The 24,090-nt window shown below is 30.8% G+C and overlaps 2 protein-coding genes across 6 annotated transcripts; one reads left to right on the top strand and one right to left on the bottom strand.

Annotated features, from left to right (window-relative positions):
* Nucleotides 1-441: 441 nt before the first annotated feature.
* On the bottom strand, nucleotides 442-4,458 carry LOC107025497 ((-)-germacrene D synthase-like). Of its 2 annotated transcripts, none has more exons than XM_027918577.1 (8): nucleotides 4,433-4,458; nucleotides 2,605-2,724; nucleotides 2,235-2,514; nucleotides 1,733-2,105; nucleotides 1,440-1,658; nucleotides 1,194-1,338; nucleotides 879-1,127; nucleotides 442-752 (listed from the first exon to the last, which is right to left on the bottom strand). In XM_027918577.1, exons 2-8 carry the CDS (start codon nucleotides 2,701-2,703, stop codon nucleotides 459-461), a joined length of 1,659 nt encoding a protein of 552 aa, XP_027774378.1. In that variant the 5' UTR covers nucleotides 2,704-2,724; nucleotides 4,433-4,458; the 3' UTR covers nucleotides 442-458. The 2 variants fall into 2 exon arrangements, with proteins under 2 accessions (XP_027774378.1, XP_015081771.1); XM_015226285.2 differs by lacking the exon at nucleotides 4,433-4,458 and adding an exon at nucleotides 3,031-3,120.
* A 12,262-nt stretch (nucleotides 4,459-16,720) lies between these two features.
* On the top strand, nucleotides 16,721-22,575 carry LOC107026327. Of its 4 annotated transcripts, none has more exons than XM_015227256.2 (5): nucleotides 16,721-16,793; nucleotides 17,377-18,240; nucleotides 20,793-21,176; nucleotides 21,288-22,245; nucleotides 22,323-22,575. In XM_015227256.2, exons 3-4 carry the CDS (start codon nucleotides 20,799-20,801, stop codon nucleotides 22,023-22,025), a joined length of 1,116 nt encoding a protein of 371 aa, XP_015082742.1. In that variant the 5' UTR covers nucleotides 16,721-16,793; nucleotides 17,377-18,240; nucleotides 20,793-20,798; the 3' UTR covers nucleotides 22,026-22,245; nucleotides 22,323-22,575. The 4 variants fall into 4 exon arrangements, with proteins under 4 accessions (XP_015082742.1, XP_015082741.1, XP_027774376.1 ...); XM_015227255.2 differs by lacking the exons at nucleotides 20,793-21,176; nucleotides 21,288-22,245; nucleotides 22,323-22,575 and adding exons at nucleotides 19,050-19,580; nucleotides 19,695-19,920; nucleotides 20,013-20,675; XM_027918575.1 differs by lacking the exons at nucleotides 20,793-21,176; nucleotides 21,288-22,245; nucleotides 22,323-22,575 and adding exons at nucleotides 19,695-19,920; nucleotides 20,013-20,675 and having other exon boundaries at nucleotides 17,377-19,580.
* Nucleotides 22,576-24,090: the final 1,515 nt, after the last annotated feature.

Consider the following 24,090-nt stretch of genomic DNA (forward strand, 5'->3'; position numbering starts at 1 on the left):
TAAAAAAAAATATTACATTGCGTACTTTTTTTTTAATTCTGAAAACTCCTCCAATTTCGATTTAACGACATTCAAACATAGTACCTTCAACAATTTTAGTCTTCTATTTTTCTTCATTTCAGTTACAAAAAAAAAATATTCTACTCCAAAAATTAAAATTTTGATTTGCTGAGATAACGAAATTATATACATAACGAAAATACAATTTATTATAATAGTCATTAATGCCTTCTTTTTCCTTCTTTCTTCCCATATATCAAAGGCATTGCATTTATAAATTGACAATCATAACACAAAATATATTAATACAACAGCTGACACAAAGATAAAAACAACATGAAGATACAAAATAGTAAAAAAAAGCCACAACCTCCATAAAGAAGCAACATCAGATGTGTTAGATGTTGTTCATGCACTACTACTTTTATTTATTATTTTCCCTTCATAGTGAAATTCTCTCATGCTTTTATAGGATCAATTAGCACCATAGAGATGACGTCTTTCAAGTTATTTTTGGAAAAAGTATAAGCATCTTCATCTTTATAAAAGAACTCTGCCACCCTCGTAAGGTTGAGCACTGGCATGAGTAAAACTCTTGGTACTGTTGTAGGCTTTAGGCATCCTCTATTCAAAACCTTCCAATTATTCTCTATTATTTTCCTTATCTCCATGTAAGCTTCTTCTTTTGTGGCACCATACTCGTTCATGTAACATTCAATACCCGATGCTACATCTCCTCTTTCCACTTCTATCTGTATCCATAATATAATCAGACAAATAAGTTTAAGACTAGCAAAGATAGTACCTCATATTCAATTTTGTATATGTAGCACTTCCTATTTATCCTTGAGTTATTATTTGCGCGTACAATATAATACCTCATGTGTTACGAGATCATTGAGTAATCTTGCAATGATAGACGAAGCTACAAGAATTGTAGGTTCATTCGACATCCAATCAAACGCGTCCTTAGTTGCTACGTCTCCCATGCCTAACCAAGAAGTAGTGGCAAGCAATAGATAAGTACTTGATGGAATTCCATTCTTTATATATTGTTCCATTGTTGGCACATCCTTCCCATGATACCATTTGGCCTCTTGGAAGTAAGCCCTCAACAACTTCTTCATCTGAAAAAAGTAACAAGCTTTTAATCTTGACTATATTTTCATCATTCAGTAATAATTCTTGATTACCTCATTTATGGAATATTTGACTCTAAATGTCATCTTATTTCCAAGATTTTCCAATTCTTTCTCCGTTTCATTGTAAACTTGTACAAGAGCACGGTACGAGACCTTCATATACGGCGGTAATTGTTCCGAAGCATCATTGTCCCAACTACGATACTTGCAAAATTGCTCATAAATTGCTAAAAAGTGTTGAAACATAAAAATGTTGTAATAAACTATTGATTGACGTGAGAAAATTAGAATTTAAACCTTTCAATTGCCCTTGTGAGGAGAGTAAGTTCATCAAGTGTGCCATAAGTATCGTAAGTATCATCCATAACAGAACAGAAGCACAACACTTTGGTTAATAGTTTCCTTGCAACACTATATTGAGGCTCAAAGTATACACCTAAACTCCAAAAGTATAATTCAACGACTCTGTCTCTTGCAAAAGGTAGTGCACGCGCGATTTCTGATTCTTCCCACCACCTAAAATGTAAATAATTGCAGGATTTAATTATATATAAGTTAATATGATTAAACTAGTGAAACTTGTCAATTACCTTGTGATATCACATAGCTCCCTTTTGTGCAACCTTTGTAGGATGTTGAAGTCCAATTTTGCAAAATTTAGTAACATTTCATTGTGTGATTTATCTTCTTGGTAAAATGAAATGTAATTCCTCATTCCTACCCTCACTATAATATTGTTGATTGGAAACTTCAGCGCGTTACTAACTTGAGCCACAAGGGGATCACTCAAATTAGGCAAAAGTAGCTTCAAATGAGTAGTGCTGAAATTAATTGCTTCATCCAGAATTTCTTCATCATCTATTCTGAATTGTGCTGCCTCATACAAGCTCAATAACCCTTGTACATCGCTCACCAATGTTTCCTTGTAATTTCCTTTCTCGTCAGTGAACTTCCTAAAAATATCTGGTTAAAAAATAACCATACTTATATTGTTAGTATATAAAAGTTAAAATTTCTATAATATTTTTTCGCCAACAATTTAAACTCATCGCATAATGTCTAGTTGGTGTGTGTGTTTGGGGGGTTACGTACCTGATGAGACGTAATAACCTTGTTGCCTGAGTAATCGAAAGCTTAGAGCAACAGCATGAAGGTTATGACTTTCACCATCACCAATCCATTCTTCATAATCATTATAGACTTCACTCAATGATTCCTCAATCTCATGTTCAAAATGGTATGACACTCCAAGCAATTGGATTGTGTTTATAAGTTCAAGTTTTTGCAAAGATTTGGAAGGAGAAATCACTAGCATTTTTCTCACTCCTTCTTCTTGGTCTTCATGTTCCTTCTCTTCCCATTCATTAGCTCCCTACACAAATATATTTCATAATTTGTTTATAATATGATTTGTTAAAAATCATGAATAATATTCAAAACGCAAATTTTAGCACTTAATTACCAAGAGATTAGCATAGGTAAGAAAATGATCTCCCCAAACAGAAGGATGATGATTGGCACATCGACGTGTAATCTCTGCTTCACCACCAAATCCAACCATTTTTCTTCTTCTTTAAAGTTACTATACATATAGTGAAGAGCAAAAACAAAATTGAACAAATGGGTGTTAGTTTGAGCTCAAATGATTAAGTTATAACGGCCCGTAGGAAGGAAAATCGTTTATAGAAAAATAAGTTTATTTAGTAGGTGTTTGGACGTAAAAATTGTAAAATTTGAAAGAAAAAAAGTAATATTTGTTTTCTAAGTTAATTAAAACGGTAATTGAAAACATATTCCACACTTACTAGTCATTTTTTATAAGAAAAATATACATATTGCAAGCTACTTCCATGCAACACTGAATTATTAAAAGAAAATCAGAATATACCTTCTAATTTCTTGCTAGTTACTTGTCTCTCTTTTAAAACTAAGAAATTGTGTCCCTCCTATTTATAAAGATTTAGAATACCATTAAGTTAATAATTTCAATGGCGGAGCTACAAATCCTATTAAGAGTGTTTAAGAATAATGGTGTGTGGCTGTTAAAATAAAATAAAAAAATATTGTGTCTAAGAATAATGGTGTGTGGCTATTAAAATAAAATAAAAAAATAGTGTCAAAGAATAATAGTGTGTGGCTGTCCAAATAAAATAAAAAATATTGTGATATTTGGAATTTGAACAAAAAACTCCTTGGTTCAAATGGAAATCTTACAACTATACAGAAGGTATTACTTTTGTTAAAGGGTGTCCAACTTTAAATATATATCTTTTAAATGTTGAATTTGACATATCTATAACGTAATTTACCAACGGAATTAGACACCGAGTGGCGTAAATAATCCGCTCATCCGTTCAATTTTATCTGTTCATTATTTTAAAAAGAGATTTTCTTTATTATTAGTTGTCACTTTTAATATGTATCAAGAAAATATTTTTTTTTCATATATTCCCCAAATAATTTTTCAAGACTTATTACAAAATATTAATTAATTAGAATAGTGTGATAATATAGTCATATCAAATATTATCTTGTTAATAGGTACTCCATTTTTTTTATTTGTCATGTTAGGTTTTTTAAAAGTTAATTTATCTAATTATCAAAGCTAAATTAAATTATATTTATTCAATATTTTAAAACAAAGTTTTAGATATTCAAAAATTTTATGAAAAGTATTATAAATTACAACTTTTTTCACTGCAATATAATAAAAAATATATTTTAAACTATTTACTTAAATTTGATATCCTTTTAACTCTCGATAGAGAAACTGTGACAACTTAAAAAGAACAAGTGGATATGTTAATATCCAAATATTTGAAGAGCTCATCGTACAATAAACAATAAAAACAATTAAAATAACTTTTAACGGCATTAAATATTGATACTAATAAAGAGTGTTAAAATCTTTATTGACATTAGTTAAGTGTCATTAGAATCAATATCGCTAAATAATTTATGGACATATAAAAAAAATGATAATCACGATTAAAATACATATTTATTAACAATTAAAAATTAAATGTCGCTAATAATTATTTTCGTTGAACGACCCCAATTCAAGTCTATTTTGGGATCTCACTTTGAATCCTCCCTTGTTTTTGCTCTAACAACTTGTAACAAGTGGATAAAGCTACTTTCTCTCCCCTTTTAACTTTTATTTTTTTTCGTCCATTTTTAATTATTATATTTTCTTTATAAGAATTTTAATTATTATTTTATGATATATTTTTTATAATGATATAAAAAAAGATGCAACACTGAATTATTTAAAGAAAATCAGAATATACCTTCTAATTTCTTGCTAGTTACTTGTCTCTCTTTTAAAACGAAGAAATTGTGTCCCTCCTATTTATAAAGATTTAGAATACCATTAAGTTAATAATTTCAATGGCGGAACTAGAAATTCTACTAAGGAGTTTTAAGAATAATGGTGTGTGGCTGTCAAAATAAAATAAAAAAATATTGTGTCTAAGAATAATGGTGTGTGGCTGTCAAAATAAAATAAAAAAAATATTGTGATATTTGAAATTCGAACAAAAAATTCCTTCATTCAAGAAATCATTACAACTATAATACCTCTTGTGATACGAGATCATTGAGTAATCTTGCAATGATAGACGAAGCTACAAGAATTGTAGGTTCATTCGATATCTAATCAAACGCATCCTTAGTGGCTTCATGTGGTGTAAAATGTGGTACACATTAGGAACGTTAATAATATTTAATTTCTCTATTTTACTTTACATAAATTCTTCCTTCTTCTTATTTAACAATTTTAAGATATGAAAAAGGATACCTTTTTTTAAAAATAAAAATAAAGTAAAATCCCACTACAAATTAAAGAAAATATTAGAACTTGTTGCCTCTGAAAGACTATGATGGAAAAACCACTTGTTTAAGTCATGATTGAAGTCTGAAGATGAAGAAGTTAAACGGGCAGTTTGGTGTGAGGGATAGCAAATTAAAATAGTGATGGGATAAGAAAATAGCGATGGATAAAAATTTTATTTTTTATTTAGTAATCGGAATAATTTATTTCATCATTTATACCATAGTGATAGGATAAGTTATTCCTTATTGTTATAGTCAAATCATCAAACGTTAAATTCACAAAAGAAATTAGAATTTTAATTTTATGAATCTTAAATTTTATAATGATAATATATATTTATGTATATTTAATAAATTTATTATTTGACTTCGTCCTGGTCGAACCAATCCCTTTCAACAGACAAGCTGTAATTAATCTTCTAGAAATGTTTTCTAAAACCCACTTGCTCGTAAAAATTGACTATTTATTTTTTAATTTTATTTTAAAGTTCAACTTTTTAAAATCTAACTCAAAGTGAAAATTTGCTTATAAATTTTTTTAACTCACTATTTTTTCTCCCAATAACTATAACCATATATAACTCAAAAATAATAGTTCTAGTCTTACTTTAATACGATCGCTTCTAAAACTTTAATCTAAACCTTAATTGCTGATGATATTGAAATTATTTATGAGTTGTTGAGGGTGAACTAGGATATTCAAACTGACTATAAAATTATTTTTTCTGTGTTTCTCATGCAATTAATGCTAGTTGCGTGTTGATTTGGGTCACTAATTAATGACAAAATAACGTCTTGTACTACTTGTGTGATTAGTTATCTGAACCACAAAATAATTTTTTTCTCTAACTTTTCCTTTTTTGTTCATTTTTATTTTCTTTTTTTTAAAGTTTAATTATAAAATTTTAATTAATATTTTATAATATATTTTTTTATTATATTAATATATAAAAAATTATTTTATAATATTTTTTATATAATTTTTAAATATATTTAAAAAATTATTTTAAATATTAAATTAATATAATTTAATTTAACTTTTAAAATTAATTAAATTTTCGATCAAAAGTGAACGGAGGAAGCATATGCGAGGTGCATTGGCGGCTAGAGGATGTAGTGAGGCAACATCAGACCTCATATATTTTGGTATTTCTGTTATTAATTTCATTTTGGGGAAGCGTTTTTTTATAAAAATAAATAAATAAATGATATTGACGGCTTAAATTNCTCAATATTTATAAATATTATTCTTTAGGTGGTGTTAGCTAGTTACGTGATTTTATTTATTTTTAATTAAAATAAGTGATATTTTTATGTGGTCGTAAAATTGTCTCATTATATATAAATATATATTATAAATATTTATAAATTTTAAGTGGTGTTTGATTAAATGATTTTTAATTATTGCACTAAATTAAATACAATTATAATATAAAGTAACTTTCACATATAGTAAATATAAAAATAATATTTGTATGTTCTAGTTATAGTTTGCATAATTTTGCTCCATAGCAAATATAAATATGTATATTTCGTTATATATATACAAAGGAACGCAGTTGTTTAATATGTCTCTGTTTCGGTATACATATACAAAAGGTCAATTGTTTAGTCTGTATTTGTATAAAGCGAGAAAGAGAGAAAGACAAAAGAATATTGTGCAGAAAAAGATTGTATTTGTATAATCATAAGTAGATAGGATGAAAATATATGCATTTGTATTTGTATATACAATTTTCTCTCGTTTATACAAGCACAATGTATATATTTGCGTTTCTATAAAGTGAGAGAGGCGAGTGAGCTAGCGAGATCTGAGAGAGTGGAGAGAGAGGAATGAAAATATATGTGTATATACAATTTTCTCCCGCTTTATATAAACACAATTGCATTTTATACATTTGCATTTCTGTATGAAGTGAGAGAGGCGAGTGAGCGAGCGAAATCTGGGAGAGTGGACAGCAAGATCTGCGAGAGGCGAGAGAGGGAAACGAAAATATATGTATATATACAATTTTATCTCGATTTATATAAACACAAACACATTTTATACATTTGCATTTGTATAAAAGCGAGAGAGGCGAGGAGAGAACGAGAGTGACGAGCGATATTCACCAGGAGAGATGCGAAATAGCAACAGTTTTGCTATAGGGTACAATTAAATCAAACTATGGTTAACATTAATTTGAATTAATAATTTGTTATTATATACAATTTTTCCTACAATATATATGCACGTTGTTTTTTGAAAAAACTAAGCCCTCTTTTTAAAACTATCTAATTACACAAACATTTCTATCATATTTATTAATTTTGCCTATAGTTTTAAAATAATTACATATTGTCTCACTAACTAATAATTGTGTATCATATACACTTAGATACAAGTATTTTTACTACCAGATAGCCGCAAGCGAGAGAAAGAGCGAATCACGCTAGATACATTTGTATGGGATACCAAATACATTCCAGATAAATTCTAAAATACAACTATATAGAAAGAGAGGCGAACAAGAAAATCAAATCGATACATACGAATCCATTTGAATACAATGTATCTGAAATCATTTACACTAAATTTCAGTCTCATATATCCAAAATGCATATATATAGACGCACTAAATACTTTTATCCGAAATCTCAATTCTGATAATATTTGCTAAATTAGAAACTCACGTTAAACTAATGGAATTTGTGTTTCTCATGGCCAAAATTTATAAAGCCGCCCCTAACAAGACGTCATGTCGATTTAATAGGCGCATAATTTTGCAGGAAAGCAATTTCAACAATATATAGACCACATTATCAACAAAGGTTAGAGATATCACACAAATAGAATACAATCTACTTTGACTCAACTTACTTTGTGAACTTGGATCTCACATAATTAACACTCAAGATCTTCTGAGGTTTATGTAGAATTTCAAGATAATGGACACACTATTATAAAAGGATTGAGCTAAAAAAAATTAAGAAATTTAAATGTGACAAACTTGAAAATTTTGAAAGATTAAAACTATATATATATATATATATATATATATACCATAAAGTAACTAATTTACAACAAATATAGTCATGTTTTTATTTATATATAAAATGAAAAATTATGTAGATAAATAAACAAAAAATAATTAATTAGCTAACATAGTTATATTTTTCATTAATCGTCATTCACAACTTAATTTTAACTATAATTACGTGTATCATTCTCCTTTCTTCCTCTCTCTCGCATCTCTTCTCTTTTATAAATATACAAATACAAACACAAATTATAAATGTACATATACAATTCACATCTCCCACTCTATGTGTTATGCCTCGTATTTTTTTTTATACGTAGTGCGCATCGTGATCTAGAAGACGTAAAGAAATATTAGGCAAGGATGTTATTTCCAAATGTGATATTAAGTATGAGTTGGCTAATGTAAGTGCCATTAACTTTAAGTGAGGGATTAATTAGTGGCTAATTTGGATTGATTTAATCCAATGGGCCCCACCACTCATAATTGGTGGCTGATTAGGATTAATTTAATCCAGTGGGCCCCACCACTCAAGGCAAAAATTAAAAAGGGATCAGATTGTGGGCTGGCCTTAGTGGACAGGTGTAGAGGGGGGCTGCCTCCACTTCATACTATTAAATGAGGTGGAGAAATCCACTCCATGCTAAATAAAGTGGTGAAATGCATTGCTGCATATCATCTTCTTCTTCACCACTTGTCTTAGGCAGCCATGGAAATGGAGAAACCAACCCTGCAACTCTTGGCCAGCAGCTGCAAATAATTTGGTTAGTAATCTCCTTGTTTGGTGTGTTAATTCTTTAGAATACCCTTGTTAATTATCCATTAATTTTAAGAAGGGGGCGTGACCAGTAGCTTAGGAAGTTTGTTTTAGTTATTGAATGTGCTAAGTATGAACGGAAACCATAATCGGATTATTAGTGGTGTCGTGTTGGTGCTTGGGCTGTTTTGATTAAAGCAAACTGCAGGAAAATTCTGTTTTGGCATTATGTATATGTTGAATGTGATTATGAGTATATACTCCAAAGGATGAATACGATAAGGTAGATGTGTTGCGAATTATAAAACGAGTTATCGCTCGGTGTGTCGTTGCTTCGCTGCTATGGTTGCTGAGACGGAACTGTTTTGGGGAGGGGGCTGTTTAATATGATTCTTTGGGTTATATGTGTTATTGGTATTGCTGTGGATAATTTGGATTGTTGTCGGATTGGGACGAAGTAAGGAAAATAGGGGAAGTGCTGCCGAATTTTCGTTAGATTATTAGCTAGCTTACAAGAAAGTAAAGCACGATGTTTATCTAATTGCGGCACGATTGTTGCTTGTTATAGATTAATAGCTTGAGCAGTAAATATTGGACGTGCGGCTCGATTATTCGGTATGTAACGTTGTCCCTTCTTTCTTTGTTTGGCATGACTTTTAAAAATAAGCGAATAACGGACAGATTTGATACTTATCTCTAGAGCGTCTAAGTGACGTATATTCTTGCTTCCACAATTATTCCTCTATATATCGGCTATGTTTAAGGCTATGATGATCTCTAATATCTATGGTAGTGCTTCTTAGAGTCATTGAGATTTTACGTTTCCATATCGTATTAAAGGTTCATAATCTTGATAAAACATTAATCTTTGGTAATACTCCTTGCTGGTTCACGTTGATTGTTCTATTGAGTTATAAGAAATGATTTTAATTGCATATGGTTGCTCATAATATTCTGCTCGTGCATAGAGTCATTTATCATTTCACCGAGTCCCGGGCCGGGTAATGTTCGTGCGGAGTTTCTTGCATATGTCACCGAGTTCCTCACTAGAGGGCCGGGTATGTATATTATATATATGATTGGTGATGAGGATGGTTATGATGATGATGATGACGGAGATGACGTGATGATTATTTTGCCGAGCCCCTTACTAGGGAAGCTGGGCACCTTAAATGTTAAATATATGCATGATTTTCACTTAAAAGGGTATATGTGTAGCGATATTTTGTTTCGACTTGCCATATTGGTATCCTGTCATCTTTACCTTATGCTTTACATACTCAGTACATTGTCCGTACTTAACCCCCTTTCCTCGGGGGGCTGCGTTTCATGCCCGCAGGTGTAGACGCACAGTTCGGTGATCCTCCCGCCTAGGATATCTACTCTGCTGATTGGGAGAGCTCCACTGTTCCGGAGCCCAGTCGTTTTGGTACATAACTTTTGTGTAGTCTTTTGCTCGTCTATGGGTATGGCGGGGCCCTGTCCCGTCGAGTTTCACTAATGTACTCTTAGAGGTCTATGGACATTATGTGGGTTGTATATATATGTTTTGGATAATGGTCTGGACATGGTTTGTTTGGGATGTCCGCTTGTACAGGGGCAGCCTTGTCGGCTGCGTACATCATTGTGTATTGTGTAGTGGCAGCCTTGTCGGCATACGTATGTTATTATGCTTTGAATAGTGGCGGCCTTGTCGGCTCGCGTATGCTGTTATGGTTGAATGGTTATGACTCCTTATGAGACAGGTCCTCTTATATATATATGACGTTAGGGTTGGCTTGATTTGATTAAATTCCATATTGTCTTAGTCAGTTGGTTATACTTAGCAGGTTTGTATGTGGGTGTCCAAAACGGGCACTAGTCACGGCCCATCGGGTTGGGTCGTGACACTATGTCCTCTCTCGCTCACATCTCTTCTCTCTCTCTCAATCTCGTTCACCAAATATACAAATACTTATGTATATTAGTTACATATATACAATTATTTGACAAATTTCCATATAAAATTTGACAAATATACATATACAATTTGTCTATCTCCACTCTCTGCCTTCTCTCGATCGCCCACCTTCTCCTTTCCCAATCTCACTCGCCTCTCTCCTCGGCATCTTATATGTAGCTATGAATCGTATTTAGCAAACTATAACTATAAAACCTAATTAAGTTTACTCTAGTGAATATTTGCGAAATTTATAGTCGAAGATCATAGAAAATAAACACTGATTAGACAATATAGTTTATCTATACATTGAGTATAATTTAATTATATATGAAGTATACACTGGTTATTCAATTTTGACCAACTCAAAATCACCTCTAGGTAGTCCCTAATTTTATATAGGAAATCCTCTCGACATTTCGAGTCTTTAATATATAATTCACTTGAAATAATTAACTTTTGCGGTACGATAAATTTTTAAATCAAAAATTTGATGAAAAAAAATTATCATGAAAGAAGAAGAAAGGAAGACCAAAAGCAACAAAGAGAAAAGGACAAAGAAAGAAATATATCACAACTTTAGATCAATATTTAATGCCATAATATTTATACATATTTATACATATAATATGTGTGCGCATATTATATATATATATATATATATATATATAAAAAAACGTATACACATTATATACAATTGAGCAGGACTGCAATTGAGTGTAAATGTCATGCCCTAAGCCTATACACTGGACGTGGATGACACTTGGAGATCATTACTGTCCCCAAGCGAACTCCTGAACTAGCTTACTGAAGTCAGCTGAAGACAATGCACATATCTGTAGTGATTAAACTTAATTAAACTAATAAAGCATACTAACTGAGAATGTTGCAAATATTAAAACATTCAACTGACCAAAAGTGACTACCCATGTCTTAACAAACAGAAAGAAATGAAAAGACTAAAGGAGTAACATCTGATTATCTATCTATGAAGCCTCTAAACTGAGATGGATGTTGGACAGACTACACAACACCCTAATAATAAACAATACTGAAGGCAATAAAAGGAGTCCTTCGGAATACAAGGAGGCTCACCAACTGATTTTGGAGTGCTCAACTGGATCAACGTGCGCTGGATGTCGATCCTCGTTACCTGCTCTGCATTATTATACACAGGCCAACTGGTATATGTACATTCAATGTACGAGTATGCTAGTTGGAATGCTAAACAACTTAATCTTGAAAAGAGTAAAAAGGAATACTTACCTTGACTCTACTCAACTCATAATAACTGGCTTATTTCAATATAAAGCAATTTAAAACAAGTGCAATATAAAAAAAATTGTTTAAAAACATGTAGTAAACTCCGTATGTATTTATGGATTTGAGATATATGTAAAAATTCAAGTAAACTAATTTATATAAAAACACAATAACTTCTGTGGGAGTTTCTCTAATCGACAACCATTACATAAGAGCTATAGTGATGATACAACATCTACCTCACGCTGCCAGCACATCCTCTACCCGGCTAAAGGTATAAAACTTAAACTACCTAATGGATCCTCTAGTTTATTGTGAAGAGGGTTCATCTAGAAAGTATGACCCTTTTTTACCCATGATTTTATGGAGACGTGAGTTATCTAAACTCATGCTCGTCCTCAATTTGGTGTTCAATGCTACTCCCAAAATATATTGGTTCACTTCTTCTGTAATTTGATATTAGTGCTCAAAACATAGCTCAAGACTATCTTGGAAATCTCAGTTTCCCTGCTTGCTTCATTTTAGAAAGTTATACTCTTTTCTGAAAACTACCCAAAGGCTCTTTGGAAATCTCTGCTTCCGTTCTTGTTTAAATGTGAAAAAATTTCTTTTAAACTCTTTGGGAATACATAGTCCACATATAGTTCTTTGAAGAAAAACTTCAACTTTACTCTTTATTGAACTCGACTCTTAAGTTTTAGAACCAAGTTAAAATGTTTGTAAAAGACTTATGAAAACTTGAAATGAACTTCTCTTACTTAAGTCTTGACTTTGATCTTAACTCTTACTTGAATTGACTCATAAATGATCCTTGAATTGAATTATGGATTCAAAGATTATGATTTGTGTTTGGAAAGACTCCATGATGTAGGAATGCATCATAATAGCTAAACTTGAGAAAAGTTACGAAATCACTGTCTTGGAACAAGTCCACAATGCGGAGATGCTCCTACAGAATTATTTACGAAATGAAATTTTGAGACAATGGAGTCCGTGTCATGTCCGCGACCCGGAGTGAATTTTTGTTCATAGATGAAACAAGTCCGTGACGCGAACTTGTTTGACGCAGCAAGTCCGACTTTTTCCTTTTTCGTTTTTCAACTCCAATTTACCCAAACTCGAATATCTTTCTCAATATCATTTTCGATCCTGATATCCGACATTAATACTCATGAACCTAACTCAAAGTAACTCTAAAACTCAACATTAAAGGTCTCAAAACTGTAACATTCAACCCAATTCAAGAACACATTTAAATTCAAGAACAAAAGTCAAGAACATCAACTTTCAACAGTTTATAGGATGGATACCACTGAATTAAACGCGTTTGGCGCGTAGGTGAACGAACTCAATTACTATGAGAGACTCAATATATTTTTGTAGGGATCACTCCGAAGAAATCCACAAGCAAAATGATCGTTCTTGGAAATTCTTGCTTTTCCTCTTCTCCTTTACCTTGTGTTCTTTCTCCAAAAGCCCTAATGTGAATTCTCAAACTTTCTAAACTGAACTAAGTATTGTTTTTACCACAATCAATTCACTTAAACGAATTAATTTAATTGAGTAAGGAAAAGACCAATTTACCCTTTTAATTCCTGGATTGGGCATTTCCTTAGTCTAACTTCCAAAGGGAATAACTCATTCATCCAAACTCAAAAATTTGTAAATTCGGAGGCATTGGAGAGATTGTTCCAAGGTTTTTCCAACCAAATCTGAAAGTACAACGAACTCATCTTGAGCAAGAAGTTATGACCGTTTGAAGTTGACCAAAACTCTCTTTAACTTACGTACAAATTTCCAGATTTTTAATTTATTTCCAAATATAGTTATTTCCAAATTCTAAACCTCCTTATAGTCTCTTTTTAGTTGGGAGATGTTACAGTATATGTCTTATCTCATAAATATTCTATTCATATTAAGCGAATTATTGGATTATTTTATAATTTAAAATAAGTGGATATATTATACAAAGTTTAAGAGAGTTCTTGGAAATTTTATTTATTTTCTCTAATCTTTATTGTCAGAAGTTTAGAACATTATAAGAGAAACTTTCACATATAGCCACTTAAAAATTAATTAATTACTCTCAACAATTATAGTTTGATAATTACAATTTGTAACTGTATGTTATATGGAGGAAAGAGGCGAGCGAGACTGAGAGAGAGGAGAGAGGAGAGAGAGAGGAGGAAAAGAGTGGGAGAAAGGTGAATTATATATGTATATTAGTTAGATAATTATATATTATACACATGTAATTATAATTATTGGTTGAAGTTTGCTTCTCATTTTTCTAATACTTAAGGTAAGAAAGAAAAGTTATTAATATATTTTAGAAATAATATAAATTTATGGTATAATATAAATCTACAATTATGGGGATGTAAAAATATTTTAGAAGCAACAATGTGAAATTGATTAATTATTTTAAGGAAAAATTATATAAATTAATATATTTTAAAAAATAATTATTGATTTTAGCGATATTTTTTAATTTATTATCATTTATAGCAATGTTTTGTTAAATCTGTAATATGTATTAAAAATGAATTATGTATGCAATATATATGAATTATAATTGTTTTTTGAAATATATCATTTTAATTTGGTAAAAAATTGTCACATTGTATTATAAGTGTACTAAAATGTGTGATAAATATATTATTCATCATTAAAATTTGTATTATATGTGAATAATAAATTATTATTTATAATATGTATTAAACTTGTATTATAAATGAACTAAAAGTAATAAAGTGAAAAAAATATTATTGCTATAAATGATAAATATTTTTTATTATAGTATATTTACGTAAGTTTCACTTATTTTAATCACATGATCACAAATATACTTTAATTATTTAAATATCAATTATCTATTTTAAATTATGATATATATCTCTAATCCAAGCAAAAATTAGGTGGGGGGGGGGGGATGCAGAAAAGAAAATTGGTGGAGCAGAATTCACAATAATTCATTTTTTTTTCCAGAAGAATCCATAGTTTTTTCCACAAGAGCTTTCATATTGCAATTCAAAGCAGTCAAGCTTATAATCTTACTATTCTAGAAGAAAATATAGTTGAAAAGTACATAATTCATATTACAAATTCTGATAAAAAATTCTTCGAAGTATCCAAAAAAAATATTTTGAAATCAATTCTTTAAACTTCTAGAATTAGATAACATTATTTTAACTTTTAAGTATTATAGTATTTGCTATTTTTTGTTATTCGGCTATATTGATAGGTTTTAAATTAGGAAAACTTTCACATATAGCCACTTGGAAATAATTAATTACTCTCTATAGCTATAATTTGATAATTACAATTTGTAGCTACATGTTATTTGGTGGAGAGAGGCGAGCGAGAATGGGAGAGAGAGAGAGGAGAGAGGCGAGAGAGAGGGGGAAAAGAGTTGGAGAAAGGTGAATTGTATATGTATATTGGTTAGATAATTGTATATTATACATGTGTAATTGTACATATGGCAAGAGAGATTGGGAGAGGGAGGAGAGAGGCGAGCGAGATCGAGAGAGGCGAGTGAGAGAGGGCAGAGAGTGGGAGAGAGGTGAATTGTATATGTATATAGTTGTATATAACTATATATTATACATATTCATTTGTATAAATAGCAAGTGAGATCTGGAGAGGGAGGAGAGAGGCGAGAGAGAGAGGGCAGAGAGTGGGAGAGATGTGAATTGTATATGTATATTGACTAAAAAATCGTACATATTTATTTGTATATCCTGGCGAATTATACATATACAAACATGACTAATTATACAAACTCAAAGTTCACACACGTAATTAATGTATAATGTTAGTCGTGAGTGGTAATAATAGCAAACTATAACTATGAGTAATTAAATAGTAAAAATTTGCTTATCCGCGTAATTTTCCCTTTAACTTATTTGTTTAAAGTTTTATTACGTCAACTAGAAAATATAAATCTGATTAATAACTTTATAACTAAAATATGAAATTAGCTATAAATTTGTTCGCAATTCCTAGCTATTTCATTGCTAAAACGCTTCTAACTGATTGGATTTACTCATAATTTATAGCTAAATAAGATTAACATAAAATTTATCTTGTTCAGTTATAAACATTTTATCCTATCGCTAATCTTTATTCTCTAATAATATTATTTGTTTATAGTTCAAAGTCTCTTATTAAAACTTAAATTTTAAATAAAAAAAAACTTAAGCCGCCCCTACTTTATAGTCCATTTACATTTTATGTCACTTACAAGTTACATGATGTGGAAATCTTTAGCACTTGCATTTAGTACGATTAGACAATTCTTTTGTTTCTAGTAGCTAAAGTACCATACTATATATTTTTCAAGGCTATTTTTTGTTACGATCCAATTAGTCATAAATGAATAAATTATTGAGTTCTGATCTAAGCCTTTACGTAAGCAATCGCTAAAGAAGTGAAAAACGAAGCTATTATTTTTTTATTAATTGAAATATATCAATCGTGATCCTACTTTTTTAAAATTCAAATTAGTAATGTTCTAAACTCAAGTATGTAGTATTTACATTAAGGAATTTGCTTATTTTTAAAAATTAAGAGGAACTAAAATAGTATGTTATGATACTTAAGAATTAAATTTAGAATCAAATTTAAAAAGTGAATCATATAATTAGAGAGATAAGAAATAAATTATTAATAAAGTGGATGAAGATAGGAGAGGAGGATGGGCACTGGGTCCCACACATGGTGCATATAAATGCACTATTATTTTCTGAAATTAAGAAGTGAAAATATACTCTCAAGACTCGAGAGGAACACCAAGCCTTCCTAAGGCTAAAAGAAGGCCTATTTTGAATTTTGAGGTATTAATTCTTATTAACCAAAAATATATATTTTATATGTTTTTCATTTCATTTTATTTGCTCCTTTATATTATAAACAGATTTTCTTTTATTTGTTCTCAAACAAAAGAAAGTTTATTACTTTCTTTTAATATTGTCATTTATCGTCAAGTAACACTACTAAAAAGACAATATTATTTAATTATAATCCAAAGTTTGGTGAGATAAGATTTGATCATATTCAGAATTAAATTTGAGATTAGATTTATATAGTGTTTAATTAACATTATAAATTTATCTTAATTCTGAGATATTAGATCTTATTCCACCTACCAAACAAACCAATATCAAATTAAACTTAAATTTTCATTTCAGTAATCGTCAAAAGCATCTATGTAACAATTAATTCTCTATTAAAGTATAAAGAGAAAATCCAAGTTACTAACTTCTTAATCCCAAACTCTTCTTTGCTTCTTATTCCAATTATAATATGGTAAATTCCATAGCACATATGAAAAATGTGGTCTGGGGAGAAATCAAAGAAACAAATTTTAACTTCTTATATACCAAAAAGTTTTCATACTCCAATAAATCTACATTTTAGATGCAGGTGTTATTGCAACTACTTATGTGATGTATCGCGTTGGCGGCGTTGCCCTAGCATATTACAAGCTAACTTGGCTTGTACGCATACATATCAATGAATATGTTGCACTACACTCACTCTTCATTGTATGATTCATCCAATTGGGATTTGCTAAAAGGAGCTCAAGCTACTACAAATATAAATTATATGCAATGGAGGCAACCAAAATCTATCAAGCCATTACTAGGGGAATATTATCAATTAAACGATGATCCAGATAATTCATAATGCAAATTGAAAGGATTCAAACGAGTGCGTCTATAGGAGAAAGATCAATAAACAATCTTAAGATAAAGGTGTTTTTTGGTACGAAAACAAGATTAAAAAGGTGAATACCAAAGATTATTTGCTTGGGATATATTAAATGATTTAGCATGAGTCGTGTTAAGTATTTTCAGTTGAGGTTTGAACATTTAGGGATCGTTTGGTTACTGGATAAGGATTAAGTTATTCAAGTATTAAATATTGCATAAGCTTTACCATGTTTGGTAGCATATTTTTGTTAAATTATAAAATTCAACACACACAATACTATGTTTGGTTATAAAATTAGAAAATCACATAACTAATACATGTTTAAGTTATGAGTCAATCTATGTATTATTTTATGCAGGGTAAAAGATGGAATAAGTTATACCTGAATAACTAATACCTGAATAAAAATATGTATTGACAATTTTACCCTTCACTCTCAATCAATATACACCACAGGCTTTTAGATAAACATTCCCATCCTTTATCCATCTGTAAATCTAGAGAATGGTTCTTCATCTTCCAGGCAAGTAGATTGAAAAACTTTCAATCTGACGTTCTTTCTTTGAGGTTAGAAGTTCTCAAACTCAAATTTTGGCTGATTTTTTTATTTGTTCTTCTTCTTCTCCTCCAATTTTCTCTTTTGTGTTTTTCCTCTTGTTAATCCAATGAGATGAATGAAATTGTAGATCTTCTCAGTATTTTCTAGTTAAGTTGATGTTTGAGTACACCTAAATTTGATGTGGGTTTTGTTTTATTTGTTCAAAATTTGTGATTTATGAACAAATGGGTTCATTAAGTTTAGTTGCTTTAGCTTCTAAAATTGCAAAAGATAAATATGTATTTGCAGTTTGACAAAATAGTATTAGTATTCTAGCTTTAGAAGCCAAACAAAAATAAACATTTTACCCTGTTTTTCATGTTACTTAGCCTGTGATATCACCAATTTGTGTAAAGGTAACTGAATAAGTTGCTTGTTGGTTCACCTTGGTGAAAACAAGTGTGGTTGGCTTGACAACTATGTGGACTCTTCGAATTTGAGTGATGTTAACGATATAAGTTGAGCTTGCATCACCAACATTTGTAACCGTTCTTGTATAAGTTTGCGATTGTGGTCCTAGTATAATAGAGAAAGAAGGATAGTTTAGTTCTGCCTCAAGTATGGCTGATTGTTGTGAACATTTGATAGTTTGTTGCAATATAAGTCCAATTTGTTTTTTTCTTTTCAATAAAATTGAACATTTTAGTATAAAACCATCTATTACCTTCCTATTATACAAAATGTGTCTGCAATACTTAATTAAGTAACATGATTGATACTCTTTTTTCTTTTGGGATTCAATTTGATCATGATGTTGTCATTTTTAATTGGAAAATAGGTATAAATGGATTCTCAGCAATTGTGCGATGTTGAATCCTTTATGATTCTCGAGGAGATTGTGATGCATTCCTATATTGTCCTTATCTGCTTTTTTATGGCTATTTACAGCATGTTATTAAGAAAACAATCTACAAATACGCGGGGCATTCGATATTGTATGAGTGCTAGAATTCCAAAAATCTTGTCTCATCTGAATGTTCTCATTCGTGACAATGATATTGTATGTATTGACAAGCTTAGGATGGATAGAAACGCCTTTCACATATTAGCCTCATTAGCCAAGAATATTGGAGGTTTGACTGACAGTAAAAATATGTCGAGTACTGAAAAGTTAGCAATGTTTTTAAATATTTTGGCTCATCATGAAAAGAACAGGTCTATCAAAGTTGATTATATTAGATCGGGGTGGAGTGTAAGTCGAGCCTTTAATGAATGTCTAAGAGCTATTCTTAAACTAACTCCAGTGTTACTTGTTAAACCTAATCCGGTGCTCGAAGATGATAGTGATGATCGATGGAAATGGTTTAAGGTAGGTAAATTTCAATCTAACATTTGATTTACTACAATAAACTTGAAATATTATGGTGAAAGTATTTTTATTTTTAATAGTCATTTAGTATTTAGATTTGAATTTATCTTATAGGGTTGTCTTGGTGCATTGGATGGTACTTACATTTCCATTAGAGTTGAAGCAATATATAAACCAAGATACAGAACACGAAAAGGAGATATAGCAACTAATGTCTTGGGGGTTTGTGATAGAAATCTCAACTTTATTTATGTATTACCTGGTTGGGAGGGATCAGCCGCTGATGGTCGTGTATTGCGAGATGCTGTTGTACGAAGAAATGGGTTGAAAGTACCTCATGGTATGCTAAATAATAGGCAGACCCTTGTTTATTTCTACTACATCAAAATAGAATAATATTTAAAGTAATTATATTATTATTTATGTTTTTAGGCAATTACTATTTGTGCGACGGAGGATATACAAATGGAAATGGTTTTCTGTCTCCCTATCGAGGATATAGATATTGGCTAAAGGATTGGCAAGGTGACAATCCATCACCTCGATGTCGAGAAGAGCTCTTTAATATGAAGCATGCTAGGGCACGTAATGTTATTGAAAGAACATTTGGACTATTAAAAGGACGTTGGGGAATTCTTAGAAGTCCTTCGTGGTACTCAGTTAAGGTTCACAATAGAATTATTAGTGCATGTTGTTTGATACACAATTTCATTCGAAGAGAGATGGAAGCTGACCCCTTAGATGTGGAAATGGATTTCCACATGGAGAATCAACATGAACATGAAAATATTAATACAATTGAAACATCTGATGAGTGGACCACTTGGAGGGATGAACTAGCTCAGTCTATGTGGAATGAACGATTGGGAAATCAATCTTTATAATTTTAAACTATGTGTTAACTTTTGGTGTGCTTATGCACTTTTGCTTTTGGTTTTCCATTCACTGTAAAATGTAATACCGTCTATTATTTTGTGAAGACGAATGGTCAATCTTTTGTATGTCTCACATTGTTATTTGTACAAACAAACAGTGAATCTCAATGTATATCTATTATTTTATAATATAAGCAGTGAAATTCTCTTTATCTCTTCACATTATCTTTTTCTTAGACCAATAAAGTTGTATTACAATAAATTTGATTATGATTGTGATAATTTACTTGTAAGTTGTAACTTAGTATTACTTGTGATTTCATTTATAATTTTACAGATTGAAATGGCTAGTTTTCCTGCTGCAACATCCAACACGTCCATAAAGAGGGCAAGAAAATCAACACCTTCATGTCGAAGGATATGGACTCCAGAAGAGGAACTTACTCTTATAGATGGATTAAAAGAATTGTGTGTTAATGGTTGGAGAGGAGATAATGGAACCTTTAGACATGGATATTTAATGGAATTGGAACACTACATGAATGCTCGTCATCCTAGTTGTGGATTGAAATCTCTACCACATGTTGATTCTAAAATAAGAGCATGGAAAAAGAGTTATGCAACCATATCGTTGCTAAAGAGTCGAAGTGGTTTAGGATTTCAATATAGTGACGGAAGTATCTTAGTTGATTATCCAAAAGCTTGGGATGACTTGATAAAGGTGATTTATATTTATTTGAAATCATTACGCAATTTCTACTTACTTGTATTTTCTCTTGGTTATGGATCTCTGTCTTTGGAATATTGACAGTTACTTTCTTTATTTTTCTAGGTTGATCCAAATGCCAAATCAATGAACTTAAAAAAATGGCCATTATTTGCTGACTGGGAAGAGATATTTGGCAAGGATAGAGCCACTGGAGAGTTTGCAGAAGGTCCAGAAGATGCTGTTGAAGAAATAGAAAGAATTGAATCTCAAGAAATTACTAATGGCATGTCTGTGGGATTTCCTATTGATGTTGTCGACATAGATGATGCTTCAGGCACAAGAGAAAATCAAGCTGCTCAAGAGGAACCTAATGTATCAACTGGAGCAACACAAAGTCCATTTACTGCTCAAGCTGAACCTAATGAATCAACTGGAGCAGCACAAAGTTCATTCACCGCTAAAAAAGGTGAAACCCATCAATCTCAGAAAAAGGGCAACTGTTTTAAAGCATCATCTTCTAAAGTCAACGAAAAAGGTAGATGCAAAAAAAGAAAAGCAGTTGAAGATGATAATGAGACTGTTCTTAAAGGTTTGATGGAGGTGATGAAACAATTCACTGAAAGCCATGATAAGAGAATGGCTTCTTTAATTGACAAGCTAGGAGAGCGTGATCTATCTGAAATTCGTGGTAAGATATTTTCTATTATTGGATCCCCTGCATATGAAATATACAACTCAGATGAACGAGTTAAGGCAGCAATGGGAATTACTCAAGATATAAAGAGAATGGAATTCTTCTTAAGCATCAGCGAACTTGAACGTCACAGTATGATATGGATGATTATTAATGATAAGCTTTAATTCACTGAATGGTTTTCGTGTAGCTATTTTGTAAGGTCTAACCATAATGGGATCTTTTTTTACCTAGTAGAATGTCCACAAATGTGCATATATGTGAATGCTGTGGGCTTAAAAGTAGGTTGTTTTTGTATAACAAATACATGATTATGTTCAATATTAGTGCTTTTGTAAGTAGCCAACTAAAATGATCTTCAGATTGCTCAAGCAGTTGATCTAAACGGTAAGTTCATCATCTTCTACAAGATGTTTTTATTTTCTTTTTCTCTGAGACTATATTGAACTTTTCTTTTCTCGCAGACTATTCAACAGTTGGGGTAATCACAAAGATCCAGTCAGAAGTACAAAGTACTCAGATGCTATTTTGTCAAGTGTTGTTGAGGCTGGTGTTTATGTGTTTGTCATTGAAGGATAATGTTACAAAAATAGGGGACTTCTTTTGGGGAAAAATGTAATTGTATGTCTTTGTTGTATGGGTTAACTTTTGTAATTAAACAATGAATTATGCTAAGTTTCATTCACTTTAAATGAAGGTGTATATTTTAACTGTGAATTGTGTGTGAGTGAATTCTTTCCTGATGAATGTTGTCTCCTTTGGCTTAATCTGTACAGTCGAAGGCATATACCATTCTAGTCGAAGGCATCATCCATGAAGATCACAAGGAGCTTGCATCAGTAGTCCTAAGGGACTGCACCAGAAAGAAGTAATAAGTAGAAATACTGTTGAAAGGCTTGCTATGCAATATGAGCTTGAAGATATGGCAGTATGCTGATCTTTCACAAAACCAATGGCGTGTGGTCACAGGATGAGAAACTAACAAAGGTTCTTCATTAGCAAATGCTAAATACACCAAATAAACAAAGTTATTCTCATGCTGTATGTCAGATGGTAACTTTACACAACTAATAAACCTTCGGGATAATTGGTTTTCAGATATGGTAGTTGATTCATAAATAGGTGAGTGGTGTAACTTGTCAATTCTCACTAGCTTACTCTTGCTACTCAATTGCTGTTACAAAAAAAGTTGTATATCTTTCTTTCTAGTGGCCTATTGCATGATAGAACAGACTGAAGTGAAGGCTCCAAATATAATATGTAACATTAGTACGCGGTGTTGCTCAATGTTAACTTATATGTATCTATTTTTGTTATGTGTACACATAATTATATGTACTAGCATATCAATAACTTTCAACTATTACAATATTGATCCCGTATTAACACATGTCATATATTGGTTCAACTATATGAGGAAGTTGAAAAATGTGGCATTCAAGTTTCCGTCTAAAACTTTGCCTAAGCAAAATGCAAAAAACAAATAAAAATACAATGGTAAGAAAGCTCTAAGATATAACAATACAAATAAATTATTTTTTAACAAGTATATAATGTTTATTAATTTTTAATATAACAAACATCAGCCAAAAAAATTATTAAACTCTGTATAATTAAACACTGCATAATTAAATCCCGCATAACTAAATCCTACATAACTAATACCTGCATAACTAATACCTGCATTACTAATACCTGCATAACTAATACCTGCATTACTAATACCTGCATAACTAATACCTGCAACCAAACGGCTCATAAATTATTATTTTTGATATAAGTTTTTACCATCAGTATTTGATTATTGGTGTCTTTAAGTCTTAGTCGCGTCAATCTGTTTCCTTGTTCTTTAATTTGTTTTTTTCCTTTCATCCTTCATTATTGTATTTAATAATGTGTTGTTTTGAGTATGAATATTTGAGATATATTGAACGATATACTCAAATATTCAAATTTCTGATTTCTATGACTAAATATATTATGAAAAATTATATGGTTAAGCAAAGTCCGGAATCTAAAGGGTGAAAAATGTTAATAAAAAATTTAAAACGGTATATAATTTTTTTAAAAAATTAAAACGGTAAAATTGCTTACGCTGGAAAAAGCAAAATCGCAGACTGCTACAGTAGTGATTTGTTAAATTTGATTTTTTTAAAAAAAAAAAATTTAAACGAGATTTTCAAAATAATTTTTTTAAAAAATAATTTTTGTAATATGTCGCTGCGAGGCAGC

The sequence above is a fragment of the Solanum pennellii genome, chromosome 7 (assembly GCF_001406875.1).
Source record: "Solanum pennellii chromosome 7, SPENNV200".
Lineage (NCBI taxonomy): Eukaryota > Viridiplantae > Streptophyta > Magnoliopsida > Solanales > Solanaceae > Solanum > Solanum pennellii.